Source organism: Gracilinanus agilis, chromosome 3 (genome assembly GCF_016433145.1).
Source record: "Gracilinanus agilis isolate LMUSP501 chromosome 3, AgileGrace, whole genome shotgun sequence".
Lineage (NCBI taxonomy): Eukaryota > Metazoa > Chordata > Mammalia > Didelphimorphia > Didelphidae > Gracilinanus > Gracilinanus agilis.
The window spans coordinates 202,974,787-202,987,868 of NC_058132.1; the positions used below are offsets into that span (position 1 = coordinate 202,974,787).

Below are 13,082 nucleotides of genomic sequence, written 5' to 3' on the forward strand. Positions count from 1 at the left end.
TTCCTGCCCAGCAGTAGGGACCCTGAAATCTAAACATGATAGAAGGAATTCTTTTGAAAGGAATCAAATATCTCCCTCAAGAATGCCAGCAGGGAAGGCATCTCCCTTTAAGCCAACCAGTTGGTTAACATTTGGAACAAGTTTGAGAAGAGCAAGTACAAGCTTAGCTACTTCTAAAGCAAATATCTAAGAAACTGATTTTCAACCTTTTTTTTTTTTTTTTTTAGGGAATGGACAATAGTCATGGTGTCAAATTCAAACAGAAATAGAGGCCTCTGAATTATTCATAAGAATCTCTGTATGCTGCATACTGACTTAGTTTTAAAGTAATATCATCCGTGGGTTGTTTTTTTTGGGGGGGGTAGTATTTTTATTTTTTAATATATATTTTTACTTTGTTAACTATTTCCCAATTACTTTTTAATCTGGTTTAATCCACACATGGCCCAGGGACGGCATGTTTGATACCTATATTCTACAGCATTTATGTCTTTTTCCTCCTGTATTATGCTGTCAGTTCTGTAGTACTCTTGTCTCATTTACAGTATCATTTTTTAATTCTTTTGTTTAATTTCTTCTAGGAATTTCAGCATAGCTTGTGGCACATCTGTAATTTCTTTCAGGTTTTGCTTGTAAATGATCTGGTTCTTTTCTTTTTCTGGGTTTATTTGAGTATCTCTCACTCCATCACATCTCCTTATTTTCATTTTCTTGTTTATTCATTTCTCCAGCCTTACTTCCTAAAATGGGCCTTTGAATGAATATTAGCCTCTTAGGAATTCTGGATGGGAAGGCAAGGCCTTCTTTGGTACTGACATGTTCTTTCCGGTGTCTACGTAATGGACAATGTGGCAAAGGGGCCTTTTTAGTACCAGGGTGGTCTGATCCAGCACATACTCTTATAGTTGCCCTCTCCATTGCAGCCTAGCAGGCTTCTGAGCCCTGGTTTGGGGTCAAAGTAACATAGTTGCAGGCTCCAGGCTTCTGGGGTTGGGTTCTGGTCTAGGTCCCTAGCACAGAGAGCATGGGGCCCTGGGTCAGCAAACCTATGGCAGGGGTGCCAAATATGGTATGCAGAGCGCTCTCTGTGGGCACCCAGCTGCCCTCCCCCCAACCACTAGAAAGGAAGAGGGACTCAGGAGGAGCTGCTCCCCACCCCTTCTCACATCCAGCCCCTCTGTCAAGCAGCCAATGGGAGTGCACAGGGGGTTAAGGTGGGCGGCTCACAGAGGGCAAGGCTAGAGGGGAACAGAGAGCTCAGGTCACTCCCCTCCCCCTCTCTATACTCTGAGGACATTTCTCACTTCTCCTGCCCCCAGTGTGGAGTAATGGGGGGAGGGGAGAAGGGGGATGGCACTCAGTCAGCCAGGTAGAGTGGGGGTGGGGCCAAGCACTCCATCCCTAAAAGGTTTGCCATCACTGCTCTAGGTTTTCTAGGCTCACCCCTTGTCTGGGAACTGAAAAGCTTCAGGGCACTTTACTGCTAGGCTGGGCTTTTCTGTATGGATTCCTCCCTTGGATCCCAAAGGCTACTATGGCCTGTTTCTTTATGCAGACCTGGACTGGCAAAACAATCTTACTGTAGTTCTCCTCACATTTCTTAAACATTCCTCTCCCCTCTCCCCTCCTCCCTTTCTCTTCCTTGCTACAGGGATTGTGAGAGAGCTGCTTTGCTGCTTCCTCCCACTTGGCCCTCTTAAAGAATGACCTACTATGTAAAGAATTTAATTGAAGAACTGCCAAAGGCAACAGAGGCAGGGGAAAAGGCAAAGGCAAAACTTGAGACTGAAGGATAAACTTATACTAAGTACTAAGTACCTGTGGAGAAAAATATACTTCTCACACTGGATAGGGGCAATTTCCTCAAAAGAAAGCTAGGCAAAAGCTGAACACTGGGCAGAATTTCCTGGAGTTCAGACCACTACTCTTCCCTCTATCTCCAATCAAAATAGTACCAAAACTTCACATTATCCCACAGACCACTGAGAGCATGCCTTAAGGTGGTCCTAGATCTGTTTCCCTGACACACATTTCCCAAGGCACAGTCTTTGTGTATAGATGTAGCTGTACCTCCCATCAAAAGGTGAAAGCATCTGCTGTGGGTAACACTAAGTCAAATAATGGCATTCACTTATTCATCTCCTGCCCCCCCACTCTCTTTCTCTCTCTCTCTCTCTCTCTCTCTCTCTCTCTCTCTCTCTCTCTCTCTCTCTCTCTCTCTCNCTCTCTCTCTCTCTCTCTCTCTCTCTCTCTCTCTCTCTCTCTCTCTCACACACACACATACACACACACACAACTAGACATCAAAGGTTGAAGATGTAAAACAAAGATATTCTCTCACCCTGAAAAGTCATGAAACAAATAGAAAAAGAAGAAGAAAAGATTAAGATGAATGGGATCCAAGGTGTCTCACCCACACCATCTGTAAAACCATTTTTAGAAATCAGAAGTAAGATATCAACTTCAGTCTCTTGTCTGGCTTACACTTTTGAAAAACTTGGACTGCTACTGCTTAAAAATTAGCCCTTTAAAAGGCAATAATGGGACAGTGATTGAGAGCCAGGCCTTGAAACAAGAGGTCCTGGGTTCAACTGGCCTCAAACACTTCGTAACTGGTTGATCCTGGGCAATTCATTTAACCCCAGTTGCCTATCCCCTTACCACTCTTCTGCTTTGGAACCCATACTTAATATTGATTCTAAGACAGAAGAAAAGGGTTTTTAAAAAGGCAATAATAACACATATGTGTATATATGTGTACCCAGTGATTTACATTTACAAAGCACTTTCTTCCCAACAACCCTGAAGAATAAGTAATTTTAGTATTATTTTTTTCCATTTACAGATAAGAAAATTGAGAGTCAGAAAAGTTAAATGATTTATGCAAAGTCACATAAATAAATATTTGGGCAAGTATTCAAATCTAGATCTGCTGACACTAAGACCAACCTATTTCCCCCTGGATACCATACTATCTCTGAATACTACCAAGATAATATCATATAATCAGGCTCTAGAATAGGCAAATAAGAAGCAGAACACTATACTCTTCTTGGGAGAATAGAAACTAAATCATCAAGCCAAGAAAAAACTTGCTCAATAGATTTTTTAAAAAATTAAACCCTTACCTTCCATCTTAGAATCAATATTGTATATCGGTTCTGAGGCAGAAGGGCAATAAGGGCTGAGCAATGGGGATTAAGTAACTTGCTCAGGGTCATACAACCAAGAAGTGTCTGAGGCTAGATTTGAACCCAGGACCTCCCATCTCTAGACCTGGATCTCAATCCACTGAGCCACCCAGCTGCCCCTATTAAATGGATTTTAAGACAAATTTTTCAACAAAATTACAAAAAGCAGAATTGTTGGTTCCCTCTCAAAACACGAGAATTGAAAACAAAGGTTTACTAGAAGGAAGTGAAGAGATTTACGAGAAATGAAGCATCACATCTCTGTCTCTACTTACCCAGCAACACCGGTAGCAGTTTGAGTTCCAATGGAGAAAACATTCTGAGGCCTTCTTTCAACCTTCAAAATAAAAACAAGGATAGAAAAGTTTAAAGTCAATTTCAAGAGAATGTACAGCAATTGACTGTGCACAGACATTGAGGCAACAACGGTAAATGTAATCCAATGCTGCCTAACAATTTCACATTCAAAAGCACTGATTACAGCTTTGAAATTCTCATCTGTCTTCTCAAGTGAACTAGAACTTTTATTTAAGCATCATGAAAAGGTGAGAGCCAGTGCCAAATCTGGAGTCAAGAAGACTGAGGCTCAAGCTCTGCCACTGGCACACTGCTGTGTGCCCATGAACAAGTCAGTTGGTCACAAATGAGTGGCCAATCTACAGAAACAGAAGAGTTGCCATATAAGGAGTTCCCCCCATAGGGCAGATAGGTGGAACTTTAGACAGAGTGCCAGGCCTGGAGTTGGGAGGATCTGAGTTCAAATTTGGCAATGGGTCCAGCAACTGGGGAATGATTGAATTAATTGTGGTATGAAGATAAAAGGCAGCTGTGGACAGAGTGCAGGGCTGGAACCAGGAAAATTTCATCTTCCTGAGTTCAAATCTGACCTTAGATATTTACTAGCTGTTTGCCTCAATTTCCTCATCTGTAAAATGAAATGGAGAAGGAAATGGCAAACCACTCCAGTATCTTTGCCAAGAAAACCCCAAATGGGGTCGCAAAGAATTAGACATAACTTAATGAAATAGCATTGCACTTTAAGAAATGATGACTATAAAGAATCCAAAGAAAACTGGGAATTCATACAAATTAATGAAGAAAACAGAATCAAAAGAATAATTTATACATAAATATACATAAACTTGTTTTGCTTCTGATTTGAACTTGTGATCTCCTCTGTAAGGAATTACACTATACAGGAACTCCTATCAATAATGCAGAAGAGCAACTCATCTGCCACTTTTTATAGTCTTAGAAAATTGTTTGGGACATTGAAAGGTTAAGTGACTTGTTAGTCACAGAGTTAATATGTATCTGAGGCAGGACTTGAACTCATTCTTCCTGACTTCCTCTCTTACAGGCAGCCCCTCTAGCCACTACACCAAGTATGCCTCAAACTGATTACACCTATAGAAATAAAAACATTGCACAAAAATGAAATGAACAGAACCAATACAGTAATATAAACATTGTACAATGATAAACTGTGAAGGACTAAACTATCAGCAAGACAAGGTTCCAAGATAACCCTAAGGGACTCATGCTACCCACAGCCATAGAAGGAATTGTCAGATTCTGAATGCAGATTAAAATATTATTTTTCACTTTATTTCTTTTGTGAGTTTATTTCATTTTAAAAGGGCATTGCACAGAAACAAAATCCATTTTAAATTACCAGACAACTTTGTTGCTACCTTGGTAAGCTTTTGTTTAATAATCAATCAGTAAATAGCAGAAGTGTATAGCTACATGTACGATCCATTGGTATCCCTCTTTTTCTGTTTTGTTTATCTGTTTTCATTTTTGTCTTTTCTTCTTTTGTTATTGTTTCTACATTTGTCATTATACTGATTAAGGGAAGTTAAAATTTATTAGTAAGAATATTTCTAAAGTGAACTATAAAGTACCACAAAAATGATAATGATAGAAGCCCATTATGAAAATGGTACAAAAGACAAGAGGAAAGCAGTTTATTTGCACGGGTTGCTTTAAGACAGATTCACTTGGTCATCATCAGGAGTATACAGAAAAGTCTTACAGAATGGAAGTGAAAATGGTCAGATTTCTGTTTCTAAATTTTAGGAAGGGAATGAATGGTAGGGGTAGGGAAGGATGAATTACAGTGAACCTGAGAATCTGAAAATGTAGGTAGTAGAAACTTTATGACATAACTAATGATTGTACTGATTCAAATATATTGAGAGTCATGTTTTTTTATTCAGTCATTTTTTACTCACGTCCAACTCTACATGACCCTATCTTTTTGGCAAAGATACTATTGTGATTTGTCATTTCCTTCTCCAGCTCACTTAACTGATGAGGAAACTGAGGCAAACAGGGTTAAGTGATTTGCCTGTAATAACATAGCCAGTAAGTGCCGTGTGGCCATATCTGAACTTGAGGAAAATGTGTCTTATTGACTTCAAGACTGGCACTCTATACACTATGCCACCTAGTTGACAAGAGTCATGTTAAATTCCCCAAAATTCTAAGTACATACAACTAAGGTGGATGTCAATTCAGCATCAGTTTTATAAAGAGATACTCCTATACCATTCATCAGATAGAATCTTAAATATCATTATTTGTAGTATTTGAGCTAGTGATGACTAATCTAGATATAAGATCTAAACTGAAACCATCAATGTAGACACTTCTTACAACTCTTACCACTGTTTCAAAAGGAAACCAACCTGAATCTAGCTGCCAATCCTATGTTACTTAATCAAACCCAAATTCCACGAAAGGGGGAAGCAGTCCTTTATCAGAATCTAATACACATACAGAATCTTCAGAAAACTAAGTGTCTTACTTTCTCTAAGTCCTATAAGAGAGAATTGCTGATGCACATCGATAAAGGAAGTTTCCACACCCAGAGTTCCTTATATGAATAAAATCACGGGTATGGCTTTTTTTTTTTTAAATGACTGACTTAAAAAGACAAAAACACAAATTCATAGAATCACACCACTTGGCCTTAGAGACCATCTCATCTAGTTCAATACCTAAACAAGAAGGCCTCCACAAAATACTCAAATGGTCATTGAGTCTTAGCTTGAAAAATCTCCAGTAAATGTGAACCCACAATCTCCCAAAGCACTCCGTTCTACTTTAGTATTCCCTTCATCATTTAGAAGTTTTTCCTTACACTGACTCTAAATTTGTGTCCTTCATTTCCATCCACTGGTTCCAGAATTGCCCAATGGGTAGAACAACTCCAATTCATTTATTCTTCCATTCAATAGCCCTTGAAGAGTATAATTATGTGCACACACCACCACCACCCAAAGCCATCTTTTACCTAAAATCTCCAGTCCCTGCAATTGATCCTCATATGAACTGCCCTTATCATTCTAATAACCTCCTTCTTAACATACTCTAGATTGCTTGTGTTTCCTAAAATGTGTCACTTAAAACTGAATGAAACAGTCAAGATGTCACCTAGCCAAAACCAGGGAAAACTGCCATCTGTCTCATCTAGTATACTCTCTCTCAAATCCTTATCTTCTGTCTTATCTTTTTTTAAAACCCTTTCCTTCTATCTCAGAATAGATACTAAGTATCTGTTCCAAGGCAGAAGAGTAGTAAGGGATAGGCAATTGGGGTTAAGTGACCTGCCCAGGGTCATCCGGCTAGGAAATGTCTGAGGTCAAACTTAAATTCAAGTCCTCCTGACTCCAGGTCTCGTGCTCCCAAGCTGCCCCTTTATGCCTCTTTATTTCTCTTTTAGGCTGCTTTAAGAGATGCTGAGTTTGGGGACTCTGAAATCCTAGATTTTTTCAGATGAGCTTCTGTCCACGCTTCCTCCATCATGCACCTATGAAATTGATTTTTTAAAATTAAATTCCAAGTATAGGGCACCTAAGTGTCTTAGTAAAAAAAATAAAATTCCAAGCATAAGATTTTACCAGTAAATTTCATCTTATTAGATTTTATTCAATGTTGTATCTTGTCAAGATCTTTTTGATTCTTGACTGTTATTTTAAATCTAGCTATCCCTCCCAGATCTCTCATTTACAAATATAATAAGCATATCTATCTGTGATTTCTCCAAGCCCGTGATAAAAATGTTAATGTCATTTAAATAGCAATGGTCCCAGTTTGAGGCACTCCATTGAAAATTTCCAAGTTGACCTCAGAGCATTATAACCTACTCTTTAGGTCTAGCCATTTGGCTAGTTTCACAATCACCTAAACTGTCTGAGTCACATTTTTCTATGCTTTCCAAAAGGATATCGTGAGATTTTATCAATTCTTTATCTATAGCATTCTTCTAATCATAGTGATCCTACCTATTGTTTTTAATACTGGTTCTTTCTCTTCGGCCTACAAACATAGCCAGATCTTCCCCATCCTAAAAACCCTTCATCTGATCCTATAAAATCCCCTCAAACATTCATCCTTTATGTCCCTTTTTCACAGGCAAACTTTTAGAAAAAAGCTGTCTACACTAATATCTTCCACTTTCTTATATCCCATTCATCTCTCAATCCCTTGCCACATGTTTGACCACTAAATCCCACAGTTTTTTCTCAGTCCTCTCTGACTTTTCAGAAACTTCCAACACAACTAGTTCCTCATCCTGGACACTCCCACTCACTTTTTAGCTTCCATGCTCTACCTCATCCTCCTTAGTTCTCTTTTCTACCGGTCTTAGTAATCCTCCTCAGTCTCTATATCCCACCTCCTATGTGTGGGGGTCTACAGGACTTTTCCTGGGTCACCTTCCCTCTCTATAATCACTTGGTGATCTCACCAGCTCCCACAGAATCAATTATCAGCTCAATAGAAATGACTCACAAATCTACCTAGCCAGTCTTCACCTTTCTTGTGAGCTCCAGCCCAATATCACCAAGTGCCCAACAGACATCTCCATATATGTGTCCCATATGCATCTTGAATTCAAAAATGTCCAGCAAACAGCTTACTCCCACTAAACCCACCCCTGTTCTTACTTCCCAATTTCATCACTAAACTTTTCAACTCTCTGGTTGTCATGCTTAATTCTTCCCTCTCACTCACTCCATATTTCCTCTCAGTTGCCAAATTTTGTTGATTTCAGCCATGGCAGTACCTCTTGCATCTGCTTCTCATCACTTTCATCATCCTGAACTGCATCCCTAATTCAGACTTTCCTCACCTCTCCCCAAAACTATTAAAATAGTCCTAAAATTGCTTTCCTTGAAACCAATCTCTTCTCTCTCCAATCTTTCTCTACACAGCCATAGAATTAATATTCGTAAAGCATAGATCTGACAATGTCACTCTCCTGGTCAAAAAGTTTCAGGAGCTTCTTGGTAGAAGATCTTGACTAGTGTGAAAAGCAGTGGCAATAAAGGTATATGGTCTTCCCCCAGCTTCAAGCACAGCTAGGCAAAGCTCTACCTAAGGTAACAGATGTTTTTCATTGACTTATTTTTGGTCTCCTACTAAAAGTACTCCTTATTTTTCTTCAGTCACAAAGCAATTTATCACAAATCCTCTTTCAGATAGGTAAAATGAAACACAGAAAATGTAACTAATTTGTACCTACTGCCTTACTGGACCTGACTAAACAATCATGTCAAGACAAACTGTGGAGTGTGTTTGTGCATGGACAATGGCCCCGGGGCTTCCTTGATCAAACAGTAACCAAAAAACCAAATGGGAGAAGCTACTCTTCCTTATTAAAAAAAAAAAAAAAAAGACTGGACCTATCTAATCATAACTAGCTAAGACATCTCATTCTAATTCCCAAGCTAAAACTAACAGCACTACATAGACACAGAGCTTTATGACACAACAATGAGGTTAGTTAAAAAACACCTCAGAAACATCCTTCTTCTGAACAAGAAAAGGCTAAGATAAGAAAACTATTTAGAAAATTAAAGGAAAATGCTTACCTAAAAGTGATGAGACACCAGGAGAGACACTATAAGTGTAATTCCCAGATGTTACTGCATTCCCCTCAGTATGATTGAAGTGGATTCTAGAAGCATCAAAGCAAATCAGATCTGTGCATCTTGAAGCAGTTGAGAAGAAATACAGGAACCACTAGCAATCAAGTTCTTGTTTCTGTCTTTGAATCCACAGTATGACCCCAATGTTTTTTTGTCTTTTTTTTTTTTTAAAAAAGGCTTAGGGGTTGACTTACTGAGAGAGTCCCAATCACATCTATCTTGTATTTATGTATGTCATCTCCCACACTAGATTGTGAGCTCTTTGAAGTAGGTAACATCTAATCTATCTTTTGTTCCTCAGAGTACTTACCATAGTGTCTTACACATGGTAACCACTCAGTAAATATTTGTTGAATATTCAACAAATGAGGCCTCAAGCAAACAAAGCAAGCCACAGACAGAAGAACTTTCCAACTTAAGAGGGAAGAAATCATTTGCTCTATGGTTTGAGTCATAGTAGTATGTTTTATTTCCTTTATTAAAATATTGTGAGGTAGTGCTACCTTCCCCAAAGAAAGAGGCATCTCCCAGGCAGGCCTTTGGCTTACTACCTGGACTTCAAAATTTCATGATCAAATTTCTATGGCAATGTGTTGTTGTCCAGTTGTTGTCCAACTCTTCTTGACCCCATTTGGGACTCTCTTGATGAAGGTTCTGAAGGGGTTTGCCATTTCCTTCTCCAGTCCATTTCACAGAGGAAGAACCTGAGCAAGCAGGGTTAAGTGACTTGTCCAGGCAACACAGGATCATCATTAACAGAATGTGGCCCCCCCAAAGAGACGCATCATTATATACCTTGAAGGAATATCCTGAGTAAGTTAGAATTAATGCCAGTGGAAAAAGTCATGAGCCCAACCTGTTTTCCTCAAAATCAAGTCAACTTTTGTAGTCAATTCAAAGTAAAGCAGTCTGCTTCATCTATCGCTAGTAGGCAAAGTGTAGACTGGCCTTTTGCATACTCTTTTGATATTAAGGCATGCTATTGAAGAAACCTTTGCCCTTCTCAAAATCCAGGCATAAAGTCTTTACTGGGTGGTTAACAGAAGACCTTACCTTTCAAAACCACTTGTCATCAATTCTTTTATGTATAATTCTGATCCTAATTTCACAAAACAAATAAAGCACAGCCTGGAAGGGTAAAAAGGAGTTTATTGACCACATCATGGCAAACAAGACCAACAGATAGTGTCTTACAGACAGAGGCTCAAAAGTGCCATTTCCACATGCAAAACCACAGGCAGACAGACAAACAAGAACGGTAAAGGGCTTTGTAAACAGAACTTCCCCTTTCCAAGGAGAAAAGAAACAATGAAATGGTTTTTCTTTAATATCAATGTAAAGGGAAAATGTTAAGTCAACAGAATGCTGGACCTGGAATCAGGAAGACTTCAGTTCAAATCCCACCTCAGACACTTACAAGTTGTGTGGCCCAGGGTAAAATCACTTAACCTCTCTGTGCCCTAGTTTTCTTATCTGTAAATGAAGGGTTTGGACTTAACATTCTCTACGGTCCCTTCTGGTTATATAAACATTTCTTCTGATCCTTGTGAAGCTTACCATTTGCAACTGACTACATCATACATGAAGATATTCAGGAAAAAGGCTTCCACACCAGTATTCAAGTGGTGACTTTTAGACTTTTTGTTTAAAAAAATAAATAAATAATTCACTTTCTTGAAGCACCTGTGCCTATTCTCAGCGCTAGTAAAGAAAGATCTGTTTCCCAAGTTACCCAATGTAATCAAGTATAAAGAAAACCTAAGGCACTTTACACTAAGGCACATATTTAGTCACTAACTCAATGACTTGGTAACAGAAATGCAGAAAACAAAGACAGTAATATACCATGAAGCAGAGGCTATTTTAGAAAGGCAATCCCTGCATAAAGCTTACCAGTAGCAAATTCTGTTTCTATAAAAAGTTCCTCCCTGACTGGTCTGATAGGAACCATGCAGCAGCATAAAAGAGACTAAAATAGAACCCTGGGAGGTATAAAAACAGTGCAGAATAACTTTATCTTTTATCCATCCCTAAAGAATGTATATTTGTATATACTTCTTAACAATTTTTAGAAGAGGAAGCTATAAGACAGATCTCACAAGAGTAATGAAAGAATTCGATAGCAGCTTTATACCCTGTGATGTGACTACAGACAGACAGAAAAGCCTCAATTATCAATTTACCCCTTACCATGAAGGACTCTACTGTTCAGTCATTCTAAAAGGAGAGGCCTTGGTCCAAATCGTGATTAAGATTGTAAAATAATACTATTGAGCATTCACACAGCACCGTTCATCCAAGAATCACAAACATACCTCACTGAATTCATCCTCAGGCCTGCAAGGAAGGTATAAGATGACCTAGTCAAAATGGGCTTTCATTTAATAGGATATGGCTTTAACTGGGTCATCCTGAAGCATTATCCCCCTTTTCAGGGACCTGAGGTATCACAAAATGCCTACATTACAGTTAGGAATACTTAAAAGCTAAGCTTATTGCTTAAATTATCTCTCTCTGTATTTAAAAGTCAGAAAGAACTTCATTGGATCACCCTAAAGTCAATTATCACATGGTCCAAGAAACTATGAGGCTAAAGGGACAGGCACAGTCATAGAAAAAAAAAAAAGCAAGGAAGGGTGGCTAGGTTGCTCAGTGAATAGAGAGCAAGGCCTGGAAACAGGAGATCCTGGGTTCAAATCTGATCTCAGACACTTCGTAGCAAGTCACATGACCCCAGCTACCCAGACCATACCACCTTTCTGTCTTGGAACCAATATGTAGTATCAAACCTATGACAGAAGGTATGGGTTTTAAAAAATAAAAGGCAAGCTGCTAGTTGCAGAATTTGCTGGAAGGTTCAAAAGTGGCAACCTTAGATAATTAAGCACATTTTCTCATTTGAAAAAAACATTCACCAAAAAGAGTTGGATGAACCAATGAGGCAGACCGCATTGCTTAGCCATTTTCTGATTAACTGATCTGGGCAAAAAATCTAGCAAGAAGAAAAGGACAGTGGGTTTTAATGTCATATATTTTGTGGACTGCCAGAATCTGAAAAACACCAGAAGCACCAAGTAAGTTATAGCAGAAAGGGCAAAAATGGAAAGAGCTTTTTAGAAAATAAAAATTGAGATAACAAACCTCCAGAGTGCTGAGATATATTGTCAACTTTTCTTCATATGGCACACATATTTTTTAGTCTTATGGCAGATTTAAAATGTATTTTCCTATGTATGAAAAAAAAAGTAAAACCTCCAGTACATAAAATATGTGCATTTTATTTGGCTTATTTGCCATGTACTAGAGAATTAAGTCAGAGTAGAAAGAGCACAAAGAAGGAAGCAGACCAAATGAGAAAATCTGGGTTCTGTGACATCCTAGTCTATGTTCATTCCTTTCTCACAAGATCTTCTGCAGTGACATCTGAAACAATTACAGTGTGCACTTATTTGGTGCAGTTTGAAAATTAACTCTGAAGGGCTAGAAGACAGTGCATTTAAATAGAAGTTATAGTAGGCTACAATTTCAAATTGGAAAACTTCCAAAGAGTTTTTTCAGCTTCTGACCTAAAGGTCAAGGGGCAAAACAGAGAATAGCCAGCTGAGTGCATAAGAAATGTGAAAATTGTATTCCCATTCCAACCCCAGCCCAAACTCCACCTAATTCTGGTCTAGCAAGCCAGAAAAAATGAGTTCCTCTGCTGTACCACTTCTTTCCTTGAATCTAAATTGATAATGTTTCATTTAACATCAAAAAATATTACTGAAACAAAGCAGAATTTTCCTAATCTTATATGATTATAATTTATAGTTTATACAATCCAAGTGATCTTAAGATTATAATACCCAAAGGAATTTTACAGTTTCAGTAAAAGGAGAGAATTAAGAAAAATACCTTCAGTTAGTAACTCCAAGCTAAAAATTGACTGATCAACACAATCACAACTATTCTC

The 13,082-nt window shown here is 38.5% G+C and overlaps 1 protein-coding gene across 1 annotated transcript in view; it reads right to left on the reverse strand.

Moving 5' to 3' along the window:
- JAML (junction adhesion molecule like) overlaps positions 1-9,131 on the reverse strand; it is a 33,197-nt gene extending 24,066 nt beyond the window's left edge. The window contains exons 1-2 of the mRNA XM_044666358.1: positions 9,074-9,131; positions 3,467-3,528 (exon numbers count right to left, since the gene is read on the reverse strand). Coding sequence (XP_044522293.1) covers positions 3,467-3,509 — 43 coding nt within the window. The 5' untranslated portion in view covers positions 3,510-3,528; positions 9,074-9,131. The remainder of the gene's footprint in view (positions 1-3,466; positions 3,529-9,073) is intronic.
- Positions 9,132-13,082: the final 3,951 nt, after the last annotated feature.